Source organism: Brachyistius frenatus, unplaced genomic scaffold (genome assembly GCF_029030835.1).
Source record: "Brachyistius frenatus isolate BFR_SWC_R1_liver_20210118 unplaced genomic scaffold, ASM2903083v1 Contig_79, whole genome shotgun sequence".
Taxonomy (NCBI): Eukaryota; Metazoa; Chordata; class Actinopteri; family Embiotocidae; genus Brachyistius; species Brachyistius frenatus.
In genome coordinates, this window is record NW_027210678.1 from 1,762,112 (window position 1) to 1,778,281 (window position 16,170).

Consider the following 16,170-nt stretch of genomic DNA (forward strand, 5'->3'; position numbering starts at 1 on the left):
TCAGACGCGTGTTCGAGGCTCACGTCCGACGCAGTGGACGCAGTTCAACCACGGACGCTTCACGTGGTTTTCATTTTCAAAGAGTTCAGGCACTAATACGAGTCACTGCAGTTTAATAAAAGACTTTGAATTTCAAGAAATAAACGTCAAAGCTTCAGAAACCTGAACGAAGTTCTTCCAGCAGGCGATCGTCTCCTCGACAGAACCTTTTCCAGCCAAAGATAAACGACTAGTTTGTTAGAAATAACTGAATCTTCTTCTAAAGTCAATATTTTAGGTGGTTTTTGATTAAAAAAAAAAAAAAAAAAAAAAAAAAAAAATGATTCTGTGATCAGCAAACTGATGAATTCAGGACAAAGACGGACGAACTGAAGAGGACGGAGACGGGAGAGCAGGACGGTCAGCGAACGCGAGTTATCGTGTGCTTGTTTAATAAATTGATTTCTTTGGCAGCGTGAAGACGTTATCGCGCCGACGAGCGTCTTTGAAATGGAATCAAGACTTGGAGAGAAAAACAGTTCTTAAAAAAAGACGTGAAGAAAAATGCTAAAATATTTTTATATATATATTATTATTTTTTTGCCCAAAAAAATGCAGAGAAACTTCACGGTGCTGGTGTCTTTAAATAAGATGATGCCGCTTCAAGATAATATCTCTGGATTTGTGGAAAAATCCATGAAAAAAAAAGAAAAGTTGAGCTTTTACTGCAATCAAGTGCGCCGATCTCACTGCTGCTGCTTTTCTGCTTCCAGGAGCAGATTAAAGCAAAATTAAAATTAAATAAGTTTGAATCAGATGTGGAGATAAAGTGACGGCGACGGAAGTAATCCAGGGAGCGACTTGAGTGACAAGCGTCATCTGGTGTCTCCCCGCCCCGTCGACGCCTGTCAATCAAAAGTCTTCCAATTTTGCGGTTTTGTCGACGTCGGCCAATCCCGTGTCGCGGTTTACGCCGGGACCGTTTGACTGACAGGAACCCGAGGAAGCGGGAGGAGCCAGGAGCCCAAAAAGGTGGAGGAGGATTTTTAAGGAGGAGGAGGAGGAGGAGGAGGCGGCGGTCGCCGTGGTGACGTGGATGGGAGTGTGTGTGTGTGTGTGTGTGTGTGTGTGTGTGTGTGTGTGTGTGTGTGTGTGTGTGTGTGTGTGTGTGTGTGTGTGTGTGTGTGTGTGTGTGTGTGTGTGTGTGTGTGTGAAGCCAGGCCTCAAACAAACGCGCCAAGGGCAAGACACATTAACATGCAGTGTGTGTGTGTGTGTGTGTGTGTGTGTGTGTGTGTGTGTGTGTGTGTGTGTGTGTGTGTGTGTGTGTGTGTGTGTGTTTGACAGCCGGCGTGAAGGAGCTGCAGTAGTAAAGGCTGTCAGGCAGCCTGCCGCTTCTTGTCTGCTTTAATTGCATGTAGCCCCAGAGACTGTACACACACACACACACACACACACACACACACACACACACACACACACACACACACACACACACACACACACACACACACACACACACACACACACACACACACAGAATCCAGCCCAGGGAAGCCCCTCCACACAGCAGCGCTGACAAAGAGACGGAGGTTTACACGGCTAAGATGGGAGCTGAGGTCTTTCAGCGAGGATGACGACGGCTCGCTGTCGAAGGCTCGATAAAGACGACGGAGGGAAGAGAATCAGCGGGAGGAGCTTTGGGAGTCTGAGCCGAGCCCAGCTCAGTCAAAAAAAGAAAAGAAAAGAGAAGGAGCGGCAACATGGAGGGTTTTTTTGTTCGCTATTAATCAGATAAATAATGCAGCCTGTACGTGTGGCTTTCAATTAGCATTTTCCAATTAAGGAGGCTTACAGTGATTCTCAGGCGAGTAAGTGAGAAGATAAAGTTCCTCACACGAGGAGGAAACTAATATTTTATGTCGACTGAGGCTGAAGTGTCAGCTTGTCATCGGACATGTTGAGCTGACTTCTACCAGACGGTCCCTTCCACGATCTCAGTTTAGGTTGTTTTTTTAGATTGTTTTGATCTAAAACAATTTGATTTGTCCAAAATGTTGAGTTTTTTTGCGTAAAATTATGGGAATTCTAAAAAATTACAAGTCAAAGAAATACTTTTTTTTTTTTTAAGTATTACATGGTAAAGGAACAAACATGTAATCAACTTCCTGTGATAATAATCATGCTGCACATCATATAAATATTTTAATTATAATCTTTTTTTTAATTTTTTTTTATTCATTTATTGAACTTAGCTAGCTTCACGAGCTAAAAGTAAAAAAAAAAATACTCCCAAAAGTGACGCAGCTTTCCAGAACAGACCGTCTGTGACTGTAATTAAGAAATCAGCAATATACAATCAGCCTTTCAAAATAAGAGCTTTAGATGCTGTTTAATTCAACACGCAGGCCGACTGTATGAGCAAAAACAAAGTGCAGTCTCGTGTGAATAAAACTAATTCAACATACACTAATATTTAATCACTTCTTTATGATAATAAGCATTTCATTATAACATTTTATTGTGAAGGCCGGGTTTTCCGCTTGTTTCGGTTTCCTCCGGTGAACAGTTTTATTTGATCTAAATTAACTTGCAGCTAACAGAGCATCTCCTCTCTCTTTGTATTCTGTACGTGATTCCTGCGATAAATAAACTTAAACTTAAACTAAACTTAATCTGGTGATGAGAAAACGGGAGTAAATTAGAGTTATTTTAGGTTAATAAAGTGAGTTTTGTTTAAACAGACTTACTTTATGCCGTTAATATTTTCAGCTTCTGCTTGACGACGTTTTTTGTTTTTTTTGCGAAAAAAATCTAATTTGAAAACATTTTGAAGTTTTCTTGAAGTTGCGTTAATTATTGCGATAATGAAGTGGAGGTGGACAACCTGTTGGGGTCGCTGATACGGCGTCACGTCTCCAAAACAACAGATTACAGCAGGAGTGCAGTCGGTGATCAGCAGACTGCATCGAGTCCGCTTAAACATTATATATCATTTATAGCAGAAAACTTCCTGCAGGTTAAAATGTCTCTTCCTCTGAATTTCTTCTGGCCTCGACATTTTTACGTCTGTTAGGGAACCGATAAACATTTATTGTTTGGTAAAAGTTTGTCAGATCGGCGTGTCTTCACGAGTAAACCCGAGTTTGAGGCGCGGGATGATTGACAGGAAAGAAAACAAAAAAAACCCAGTAAAAACACAGCTCAAATAAAAAATAAAATAAAAAAAATATAAAAAAAACGGGTGCAGTAACACCTCCTACCTGATAGGTGGCGGTAGCATCGCTGCCAGCATCCGTTCCCAGATTGGTGAGCTTTTGCTTGATCTTGTGGTGGGAGCGGTGGCGGAGGCAGTAGACGACGGTGGAGGCGAGCAGCACGCCGACGATGCACAAGATGGACACCACGGTCAGCACCAGGAACTTGGTGGACTCGGCCTGGCTGTACTTGGTGGGGATCTGGTTGATCTGGCTACCCTGTGGGCGGGGGAGGAGGGGGGAGGAGAGGGGGAGGACGGAGGAGGAGACGTAAAAAAAAAAAAAGGGTTAATATCACGTTTTTCCATCTAACGGTGAAGTGGTGATGAAGAGCTTCCATTCATCCGCCCAAATGCAAAATTAAAAAATTAAAAAACCATTTAAAAAAAACATCCGGTAAAAATAAGATGATCTATTCCAACCTTAAAATCATTCGTTACGTCGGCTACTAACGACGCTCTTTAACTGTAACTCACACTGTGCTTTTTTATTTGTCTAAATGTAGAGGTGGTGGGGGAGGGGGAGGGGGGGGGTAAACATGCATATCAGTGCGCTGGATGAAAAGTATAATCACAAGCGTTTGTTGCACCATCTGTGCCATCGAGTGCACCGAATGCATAAACTCCTGTTTCAGCTCGGAGGAACCGCTCGCTCCACCGGAGGAACGTTTTCCGGTTGTTGTTTTTTTGCAACAGACTCTCGGCTGTTTGGAAAGGGGAAAAAAGGAGGAGGAGCCTAATCCAGAAACACCAGATCCTTCAGCAAACAACTGGAGATTTATCTATTTATTATTATTTTTGGTAAGATTTCTTTTCCTGATAACACAACGGAGAAAGAAAAAAAAAAGAAAAACCCGCTGCGGTCGTTTTCAGGGAGTTTTATTGAACTCCGACTGCAGCGAGCTGCACGTTAATGGGCCTGTTGCGTTTTTGTGTCTTTTTACCTGCCAACCAAGAGCTAACAACATAATACTCCGTTATTACACGCTGCATAATGATCCCGACAACAAAAACCTGTCAAATTGCACCGCCGACGACGAAAGCCTGCAATTTCTCCTGACAAAGAATTATCAGAAGAAATCAATAATCGCAAAGAAAGAGATTTTTCTTCAACTCTTCTTCTTCTTGGGAACAAATATGTTTTCACATCTTTTTTTTTTTTTTTTTTTTTTATACTGGTACAAAAAAAACAAGACAAAAAAACCAAACACTTAATGTAGCTCGTCATTAGTTTGTCTTTTTTTTTTTTTTTGGCGCATAATAAGCTTGTAGAGAGAGAAAGAAAAAAGAAAAAAGATTCACTTGAGTCTCGAAGGGGAAGAAGAAGAAAGAAAGAAATAAAAATCCCTGTCCCTCAGTGGTAGAGGTCACAGAGATTAGGCGGAGGTGTGGCGTGGTGAGTTAATGGAAAGGAGGCTTTGAAAGCGGTATAGGGAGAAAAGAGGGTAGGGGGGGGGGTGGAGGTGGAGGAAGGTGGAGGGGGTGGGGGCGGGGGCCCTGTCGGATCCCCTCAGCATCGGCGGAGAAGCCCCCGAAACCCTGGGAGGTGGGAAAGAGGAGATTGTTCTGGAATTCTTGCAAAAAAGGGGGTTTCAGGGAGTGTGGACCGCCCCCCCTCCCCAACACCCCCCAAAACACCGTCCACCACTCGATAACGCCCCCCCCCACCTCCCACCACCACCAACCCCCCCTCCTATGATTTCATTCATCGCCGCTGCTGCTGCTGCATTCAGCACCTGATAAAGAGGGGCCTGCAGAAAAAAAGCCCCCCACAATGGAGGGACAGCGGTTGTCCAACGCTTTGTGTGTGTGTGTGTGTGTGTGTGTGTGTGTGTGGGGGGGGGTGTCCAATTTGCTCGGGGAGCTCTGAGCCGTACTGTAAAAGCTGGTTGCATAGTAATGTGACGGCCCTGAAAAGGAGAAACGTTCTGACTGAAGAGCACTCGGAGAAAAAAACCCAAAAAAAACCAACATATCATAATGAAGCAGAGAAAGAAAACGAGTGAGAAACGCAGCTCTTCAAATACAGAACGTATAAAAGATTCATCCGCTCGCACGTTACGACCGAGCGTGTTCATGAATCAGTAATAAAAACGTAATGCGGAGAGTCTGTTGATGCTACATTTCGTATTAATATTACATGAGACGTCTGTAAAAAGCAGATGGAATCGATTGCGTGTATTTTTTATTATTTTTTTTAATGCTTCTTTTCATTAACGCGGTTTAAACGTAACAGAAGAAGCATCGTAAACGAGCGTAGCTGGAGTAGCGCTCGCTGCCGACGAGGCCGTTAATAATGCATTAGTGCTGATTCCACATGCCATCATCTTTTTTTTTTTTTTTTTGTTTTGAGCAAAATGTATTTCATTTATCTATTTATTTATTACCGCAGATCAAATAACTTCATTTGTCATCTCGCGAGTCGTCTCGTTGTTTTTTTTTTTCCCGTCAAATTAAGTTTGGTGGAGAGGGATGGGCGTCGTGCTCGGCTGGTAATGGCCCATAATTCATAGCGCTAACTGTAAAAGCTCAAGTCATCTTTCACCAGACAGATGCCGGCGTATCCAAAATCCCCCCCCCCCCCCCCCCAAACCCAACCGCCCCCCACCCTCCGGTCTCTTCATCAAATGATTCAAACAAATGTAGCCTGACCCCACCTGCTTCATCAAGTTTGGTTGCAGTTTGTTAGTAACAGTATAAAAAAAGAAAAAAAGAAGGGGGGGGGAGGAGGAGTGTGTGTGTGTGTGTGTGTGTGTGTGTGTGTGTGTGTGTGTGTGTGTGTGTGTGTGTGTGTGTGTGTGTGTGTGTGTGTGTGTGTGTGTGTGTGAGAGACTTGTTAAGTTGGCGGCGATGAGAAACGAGCGTCCGTCGCGGCGCTGCAGACGAAGCAGAAATGTGCGATGATTGAAAATGAAAACGTTTGCTCGGGACGGGCGGCGCGACGTCGCGTGCGGCCGTTAGCGGAAAAAAAGAAAAAGAAAAAAGAAGAAGAAGTAAAAAAAAAAAAAAAAAAAAAAAGGCTGGAGGGAGATTTTCTGTCGTCTCGCCCGACGAGCGTTCGGCGACGTGAGCCGGTCCGAGGCCTCCTTCCCTCCCGCGGGTCGCCGAGTTGAACTGCATTTTAATGTACGTTGTTGGAAACGATTGTAGGTGTAAAAAAATGTATTAAATAAAAAGAATAATCTGAGCCAGTCGTAGCTGACAGGAAGAATAAAATAAAAGACTTAAATCTGCGTCACTTCTGGCTCAGATGTCGTTTTTATTTTCCATCATTTACTACAAGAGGGGAAAAAAAAAATCCAGTTTTTAAACGTTTTGATCGTTTTCGACAACTGCTCAAAAAAACATAAAAATAAAGAAAGATATCGTTTCACTAAAGGCACAAAAACAAGAAAGAAAAGGGGGGGGGAGTTCCCTTCATGCCTTCAACCTCTATTGTCCATCTGCTCCCACAAAAATCAATTGTACTTGCAAATTTTTGAATTTTTCCCATTTTGCAAACGTGATTTGACATCCAGTGATGCAGCTCCTTCCTGACAAGCATTAACATAGAGATGCTGTCTGGCTGCACACACACACACACACACACACACACACACACACACACACACACACACACACACACACACACACACACACACACACACACACACACACACACACACACACACACACACACACACACACACACACAAATATCCCAGAAGCGCTGGCTGCAGACAGACAGACAGACAGACAGGCAGACAGACAGACAGACAGACAGACAGACAGACAGACAGACAGACAGGCAGACAGACAGACAGACAGACAGGCGTCTCAGAGCAGAACAACAAACACAGAGAAACCGACCACCATCTTTTTATTCTGCTTTAAAATCCCTCGATCGGCTTTAGATTAAGAGTGATGCGTAGGTGGCGCCGCTGACTTTGTAAGCTGTGATTACTTCATAAAAAAAATAAAAAAATAAAGAAATGAAATCTATTAAGAATCTTGATTTGGGTTTTAAAAAGTGTCGATTTTTAGGTTTTCTGGATTTGAGATGGAGTGTGTGTGTGTGTGTGTGTGTGTGTGTGTGTGTGTGTGTGTGTGTGTGTGTGTGTGTGTGTGTGTGTGTGTGTGTGTGTGTGTGTGTGTGTGTGATTCGGGGTGTGGATTAGCCAGGCTCCCATAGACAAAAGGCAGATGGATTTGCACGGCTCCGGCTTATTCAGCAACGGGTGAAAAAAGGTCAGAGGGAGAACGGCGGCCGACGGCCGGCTATTGTTTTCCTCCAAGACGACTGATGTAGGAAACAAAGATCCGTCCTCTCACCTCTGATACTTTAAAAAGAAAAAGTTCAGCCGGGAGGAGGGGGGTTTAACGAAACCAGAAACACTCTGAGGATACACACACACACACACACACACACACACACACACACACACACACACACACACACACACACACACACACACACACACACACACACACACACACACACACACACACACACACACACACACACACACAGATGCACATGTAATCAAACTACTCCGGCTGATGGTTTGACACACACACACACACACACACTCTGTACATGCACTCATATGTGTGTGCAAAGTTCACACACACACACACACACACACACACACACACACACACACACACACACACACACACACACACACACACACACACACACACACAAAGGGAAAAAAAACCACGATATAAAATACTTTCCGTTTCTCTTCCAGACAAACAGCAGCACCGAATCGGTTTCTCTGTGATGTCACAAATTATACACAACAAAAATCAAGGATTCTCCTCCTCCTCCTCCCTGACTTATCTGTCACACACACACACACACACACACACACACACACACACACACACACACACACACACACACACACACACACACACACACACACACACACACACACACACACACACACACACACACACACACACACACACACACACACACTCGATTTGAAGTTTAACACTCCGGCGAGTGCAGGAGCAGCAGCTGGAGAAAAAAAGAAAACCAGCAGCAAATCCCATTAAAAGTGAACGTTATCGGGATGTTACGGTGGGATGCAGCTGCACGAAGCCCCCCACGCCCCCCACCCCCTCCACCCCTCCCACCCCCCAGCCGTCAATCAGCTGCCTGAACTCCACGGATACTCCCACCTCAACACGCTCCTCTTTCAGGGGCTCGTTTATTTTGGAATGAAGACTTCAAAATAATACAATAAATGTATTTGAAATAATAGAAGACACTCGTGAGGAATGAAGGAATGAAGGAATGAAGGTAGGAATGAAGGAATGAAGGAAGGGATGAAGGAATGAATGAAGGAATGAATGAATGAAGAGCAACAGCAGGACATCATCTTTGTCATCAAGACATTTTCCGACAGCAGCAGGTAAAGACTTCGTTAATCATGCAAAACAACAATTACATCCTACCGAAGATCCCCGGTGAGGTAATGCAACAGACACCACCTCCTCCTCCTCCTCCTCCTCCTGCGTCTATTTCCCATTCCAGTCGGGCTGCATGGACTCGGAGGCGGCGGCACACCGGCGGCGGAGGAAGGAGGGAGCGACTGAGTGGCAGAGAGAGAGAGGGAGTTTCACCTCCTCCCATCTTCCCCTTTTCCCTCCTTTGGAGAAAAAAAAAAAAAAAAAGGGAAAAAGGAAAGTTCCCGGCTTCCTCTTTTTTTTTTTTTTTTTTTTTTCCCGTTCGCCTCATCCGATGCACGAAAAAACATAAAAAGAGGGAAAAAAATGCAGCAGTAGATTTGTTTTTCCGCCCTCTCCGGTCTTTTTCCTGGATTCAGCGCACGATTGGGATTCAGAGAGGAAGAGAGGAAGAGGAGAGAGGAAGAGGAGCAGCAGCCTCCACTGCTTCCACGGGGAGGAATGAGATGCTCTTCTTCTTTTCTTATTTTTTTTGAGAGAGAGAGAGCGAGAGAGAGAGAGAGACTACAAAGTGCGCCGTGGGGCTCCTCCTTATATTCCTCCCATCCCTCCCTCCATTTTCCTTTGCCTGTCTACAGCACATGTCACCTCCCCTCGTTGCCATGGCGACGGCTCCACATGTTGCCGACAGGAGGAGGAAGAGGAGAGAGAGAGAGAGAGAGAGAGAGAGAGAGAGAGAGAGAGAGAGAGAGAGAAGAAGAGTTGAGGACAAGAGAGTAAAAAAAAAAAAAAGGTGGGGGGTAAGAGGGGCGGGGGTGGGGGGCAAAAGGATGAATTTAAAGGAAAAGAAAAATGAGGAGAAAGCATGGATGGAAAGGAGGAAGAGGAGGAGGAGGAGGAAGAACGTTGAGTCCCACGCTGAGATTTAAATTTCTTGTTTTCCTTCAAACAAATTAAAAGTGTTTTTCGGGCAGAACGCCGCGACGACGTTCGCTCGTTTTCTGGGAAACAAATGGAAATATCTTCGGGCAGATCGTTTCCCTCCGCTGCCGAAAAGAAAAAAGAAAAAAGTCCAACGAGCAGAATCATCTCCGCCGGCGCCGCTGCAGCGTTTTCCTCTTCTCCAACTCCACCTTTTGTACGATTTTAGGACCCAATTAGAAACTGGGACTTTCTGAGAGTCCAGGGTGAAAAAAAATCCCTTTAAATTCATTCAGCTGGTAAATTACAAACAGCAACAGACTATAATAAACTTTATCAAACATTCATTTGGACATGTTCCACTTTGATGATCACAAATTCATGCCAACCAATGATTGGACTCTTTTTAACCCGAAACTCACCTCAGTAACGTTAAAAAAAAAACTAAACATCGGTTCATTTATGAGTATTTCTGCTGAAGAAAATGTTTTTATAAGATGTTTCTGAAGTATTTCAGGTTTCTTCCTGTTAAAAGAAAGTTTTTTCTTGCCTCTGTTGGAGGTTGTGTTTCTCTGTATGATGTGTTAAGAGCCATTAAAATAACCCGCTATATATATAAAAAAATAAATTGAATTGAATTGAATATTCAAGGTTCCCACCGGTCAGGGAATTTTTTTTATTTTTGGGAATATCATGAATATTTTACTTCCATGTTTAAATTTGAGTTGCCATTCATCAAACTGGAATATTTTCCATGTATGCAGCTCTATAACGTTGGTCAGTGTTTATGTTTGGTTGAATATGTAGATTAAACGGTTGCGAGCTGGTTATCGTTACTGTTTTTACACATTTATTTAATATATTTGAATATCGGCTCAAGCGAGGTTGTTTTTAAGAGAAATGTCGCTGTTTCTTGTCCACGCTGTTTATTACAGGTCCAAATTTCAGCTTTTTTATTCCGTGAAAGTCGGGGAATTTGACGTTTAACTTAAAGTGGGAACCGCCGAGTATTACAGACGTAAATATAATCCACGACGGCAATTATTAAAAAAAATCTAACGGATAAGATTCAAATTTTCGTTTTGCTTTTAAAAACTCCCTTCAAGTCAAATCACGTACAAATAGATCCTCAAATATCTATCATCTTTGTTTGTTACAGTTTATGCTGTGAGTTAAGGATGTGACCCCCCCCCCACTGTGCACACACACACACACACACACACACACACACACACACACACACACACACACACACACACACACACACACACACACACTAATCAACAAACAGGGCTAATGAGGTATTAGCAGCTGCAGCGAACACGGGAGGACGGGAAGGTGTGTGTGTGTGTGTGTGTGTGTGTGTGTGTGTGTGTGTGTGTGTGTGTGTGTGTGTGTGTGTGTGTGTGTGTGTGTGTGTGTGTGTGTGTGTGTGTGTGTGTGTGTGTGTGAGGGGGGGGGGGCAACGAGAGGAGATGCTGCCTAATGCAGATGACAAGGTCCATCCTGGGGAGTGTGTGTGTGTGTGTGTGTGTGTGTGTGTGTGTGTGGAGGGGAGGGGAGGGGGGCTCTTCAGTTTATCTTTCTATTCAACCCCCCCAACTCCTTCACAGACACCCCCATACAACCTTTTGTCCCCCTTGGCGACAGCTGGAGGTGGCAGGCAGTGAGGACCCTGATCAGAGGGGTGGGGAAGGGGTGTGGGGGAGGGGGGGGGCAATGCCTTTCAGTTTGTACACCCCCGCCACCCCCCACACACACACTCTTAATACTTCTCTCGACCCCCACCACACCCCACTTTCACTTCTCCGACGCAACTGGAAGAGAGAAAAAGTTGAAGCAGCTTTTTTTGGGGGGGGCGCCAATATTTCATTTCCTTTTTAGCAGCACGAAAATCGGCTTTTATTCTCTGTAGCGATACGCCCCCGCGACACACACACACACACACACACACACACACACACACACACACACACACACACACACACACACACACACACACACACACACACACACACACACACACACCCCTACCTGCTCTCACTCTCTGTCCGTCTGCATCACGGTTGTAACAACAGCTTACAAGCAGGAGGATTTGTTCGCTCTGCGTCAGTTGGAAAAACCTCGACTCAAACCAAACCAGCTTATACCTCGTCTATCATATCACAGCTGTGGGAAATAAATACTAAAAAATGTATATTTCTTATATAAATGATGGATGAAATAACTGTTGTTTCAGGCAGCTGCTGCAGCAAAGAAGCTCTTTAATACATGGCGACTTGTTCTGAAGCCAAAGCCACACAGAGCAATACCACCGACGGCCAGTAGGGGGTTGCAGCCGGAAAAAAACGCCCCCCGGCTCTAAAGATTCCCATTTAAAAACAATCAACTTCTCTCATGAAATACAAAGTCAATAAATGTTTCCCACAAACTGGAGAGGAACAAGCGGTGGGACCTGAGGACGCTAAGCCCCGCCCACCGATAGCGGAAACCTTAACTGGACCGCAGGCCTGTCAATCAAGCAGACACCCCCCCAAGAAACACATCTTTTGGAGGCTTATTTTCTAATTAATGATGTGATTATTTTCAGATGAACCTCCAGAACGTTGATCAGAACACCATAATGAGTTGTGGAGAAAAAAAAAAAATCACATTGATTTTGTATTTCATAAAGGAAGTTGAATGGGAGTCTACGGTGGCCATCAGAGGTAAATGGTCGTATATAACGCTTTGCAGCTGGCAATCGAACTGCCGACTTTCCAATTCATGGACAACCGGCTGAACCGGACTTCATGGCACTTCTGCACAAGCTTTACTTTCCAGATCTGAAGACAACCTTCTTTTATTGCTTCATTACTTTGAGGTCCGGTCATCTTGAATATTTTCCCTTCAAGGACTGTGTTTCTGCAAAATCTATTCACTGCTTTTTTTGTTGTTGAAAAGCCTGAAAACATTGTGTACATCATAGTAAGAAGCGTGAAACAAGTGTGACGGTGGACAACCTTGTAAATGAGGTGCTGAACGCCGAGCTGGATTATATTTGGTTCACAATGCCTTCGACCAAAAAAAGCTCCTTAGAAGGCCGCGATCGCTTCTCGGTTACATAAAATGCTGCTGGCGTAAAAAAAACCCAGAAAGAAAAGTACTGTACCTTATTCTACAAACAGTTCGAGATCAGCGGAGGAGCAGATGTGCTGCGACAGATACCAGAGGTCCGTACTATACTTTACAAAGATCTCACCGCAATAGATTTGTCTGAAAGGAGCTTTGTGCTCGTGCTGAAAGGTCTTCCAGCATGTTCCTTCTTATCCGCCAGCACAATCTCCCCTGTTGGTTCGTTGTGATTCTCCCGCCATGCTGTTCTTTGAGAATAGCTAAAAGATGCTATCAAAGTTTTTTTTTTTTTTTTTTTTTTTTGTGCACCCGTCGACGACAATAAGTTGCAAAAAAAAAAAAAAGAAACATTTTGGTGCAATTTGCAGCTTTCTTTGCAGTCTGGGAATTTAAGTTGCTAACGGGTGGGGGATTTAACAAAATGGTTCAGGAGTTAGTAATAGTGTCAAAGCCTTAAAAGTAAAAAACAGAACATGCCCATGAAATCACAGAAATGTGACACTAGTGGTATTTTTCGGGTTTGTTCTGCAGCCTTTGAAGCTGGTAGAGGAAGAACGGAAAAATAACTTCAACAGATATTCTTTTTGTCGATATTAAGTAATTCAAATTTAACCTCGACATCAAATTATCTGATTCATACCAGCCAGGAAAGGGTCAGCATATTTCTTACCAGCATAATAAAAAACATTCAAACAGTTTCATAAACTGTTTAAAGCTGATATCAAAAAGACATTTTCGTCCCTCAGGATGATGCAGATGAGACCGGTTCTGACTGAGAACTGTTTGGTTACACAGGTTTTTTTAGTGCGACTGCAGGCAGTCAACAAACACATATATTTCAAATAATGAAGTAATAATCCTGACGATTTTCATTTAATTAAATATCGTCAATTAAAAGTTATCACCGTCTTCCTATTTTGGAGGCAGAAGTGACTGTATTTGAAAAAGCTGGGTGGGAATAAACGGTGGATCTGATTCGATCTCCGAGGACACGAAGCCCCGCCCACCGATAACGGAAACCTGACTGCACCACAGACCTGTCAATCAAACAGACACGCCCAGAAAAATGGCTCTTTTCGAGGCCTAATTTCTAATTAATGATGGAATTATATTCAGATGGACCAACAGAAAACTAATAAGAAGGAGCGACTTCAGCGAATGACATCATAATGACTAATGGAGTTGAATGGGAGTCTATGGAGCAGGAGCGTTTTCGTAAACAAACCCTAGTGGTCCCTCGGTGGTATTGCAGTTCATGGCACTTCCGCATTGCAATCACTTTAAAGTCCTGGAAGCTATGGAGAGGAGGCGGAGCTAACGCAACAGGCTGATGGTCACAGGGGCGACGTTGTTTGGATCTGAAGTCTAAAAGATGCAATTACCGTTTATCACCACAGGTGTCGCCAAAGAGAAATAAAACAGAGATCTTAGGATTGTAAGAAGTAAAACAATTTCATCAGGGAAGTTTGTACATAATTTTCAAAAACATTTTAAATTAAAATGTGTATGGAACAAGTATATCGTCTCCTTTTTCATATTTAACCACTTTTTTTTTTTTTTTTTTAAAGGTTATAACTGTTTTCAGACTGCAGTGGTTATTGGAGGGATTTTTGTCACCAAGTGTGCTTTATAAACAAGCTGTTTGCAATGGAAGAATTTAAACATGAGGAATACAATGAATGTGATTTCACTGATTATACTGATGCCTTATTTTCTGTATTTTTAATATTACGTGTTGGCACCTTTTTTCATCATACTTGTGTCATCACACTAAAATATTCCGTTTTTTTTTTTTGTTGACGTGTAAAATGTGAAGATTGATAGCGACCATTAAGACTTCTTCTCCGTGTGACACCGCTTGACTTTATTCTCCCCTCCCACTCGAAGCCTCGCGGAGCCTCGTCCTACCGTCTCCGCGCCATCATTAACTCATGAACCAAAAAGGATATTTTAGACCGACAGTCTCCACATAATGAGCTCGGGAAAAAAAAAAAAAAAAAAAAAAAAAACATCACTCATCTCGCCAAACCTTAAAAAAACTGTCATGTCCGCCTCTTTGTGTGACGGCTTCAGAGCGACGCGGGCGTCAACTCCGCCGTCGGCTCTGTCAGATGGAAACAACATCAGAGGCCGTCCTCGCTCGGATACTCACAAACGGCCGGTGTGATATTCAAACGGTCACCGATGGATACCAAATGAAAAGACGCTCTCTCTCTCTCCCTCTCTTGTTTTTGACAGCTCATTCAAACCCCGGACCACCAAACCGTCGTCCTTTGTGTGGCGCGAGATATTTGGGATTCCTGTGACCCACCGTCCTCGCCCCCGGCTCGCCTCGTTTTCGAGGATGGCACCCGAAACAAAAGAGCCATCATGCGCATGATATGGTAGCCCCTCAGCCCTGACGCCCCCCCCCCCCCCCCACCGGGACATAAATCTTCAACATACAGTAAGCAAGCATAACATCTGGTCTGACTGACAGACGGACGCAGACGCAGCATTTCATACGGCGCACGTTATAGAAGACAAACGGAGGCGCCGAATAAGACAAATAAAGGACGACCATAACTTATGTATCTCTATTATTTATGATTTAATAAATTAAATCCATGTGCTTTATTTGTTGAGTGTGTGGTCAGGAAAAAATAGTGTCATTCATTGGGAAGAAAAGGATTCAAAACAAACAAAAAAAACCCACCAAAGATATCAGGCGCAGGGCTTGATATCGTATTCTCGTCTGATATCTCGTACTTTCCAAGAAAGTTCAACTCGGCTCAGATCAAAGATTCGTGATATCTGACCCGTCTCCGCTCGGCTCAAACCAGCTGACGACGCCCCTAGTGGGCAGTTACAGAACGTACGGCACGTCACCTCCTTCAACAGCCAATCAGCTCGTAGCAAAGTCAGCTGGTCACATCGGTTACAAACCGACTGAAATGAGTTTTGGATGGAAGAAGAGATTTTTTTTCTGGTCAATAAGAGTTGAAAGACGTTAACGCTGCGCTCGTCACTGTCAATCTCACAGGAATCCAATCACAGTGAAGGGAGGGGGCGGGACAAATGTGGTTAACCACTGACACCGGTCCCTGATTGGTCCGCCCTTCGGAGTGACTGAGCTAACGCTAACACCAGCCGAGGTACCAGATGTTTATTCACAGCCAAGAAAACTGGAGCTGTGAGCGACAGTTGGCGCAGCCAGGCTAATTTTTTCCTACTTTAAGCTCCGCCTCCTACTTTTTCCATCCGTAACTGCTCTAAAAAACATGAAAACCCTCAAAACGTGACTTTCTCCCACAGATTCTTCCTTCATCAATGACCGGTCTCCTCTTTTCCTCAGTTTCTATCCATTCTCTAACTGTGTTACACACACACACACACACACACACACACACACACACACACACACACACACACACTCTGTCTTGTACCTACAGCTAAGCTCACTTCACAAGCAGGGAAACGGCTCGACAGCGCAGGCCGATGTAACTGTCTTCGCTCTGCGG

General features: G+C 44.0%; 2 protein-coding genes across 2 annotated transcripts in view; one reads left to right on the forward strand and one right to left on the reverse strand.

Moving 5' to 3' along the window:
• Nucleotides 1-16,170, reverse strand: part of LOC138626927 (receptor-type tyrosine-protein phosphatase N2-like) — a 157,220-nt gene that overhangs the window by 45,247 nt on the left and 95,803 nt on the right. The window contains 1 exon segment of the mRNA XM_069708940.1: nucleotides 3,243-3,455. Within this exon segment, the coding sequence (XP_069565041.1) occupies nucleotides 3,243-3,455 (213 nt within the window).
• The window catches only part of LOC138626921 (E3 ubiquitin/ISG15 ligase TRIM25-like), a 188,401-nt gene continuing 181,434 nt past the window's right edge, over nucleotides 9,204-16,170 (forward strand). Inside the window, exon 1 of the mRNA XM_069708930.1 lies at nucleotides 9,204-9,213. The gene's annotated coding sequence lies outside the window, so the exon portion shown is untranslated. The remainder of the gene's footprint in view (nucleotides 9,214-16,170) is intronic.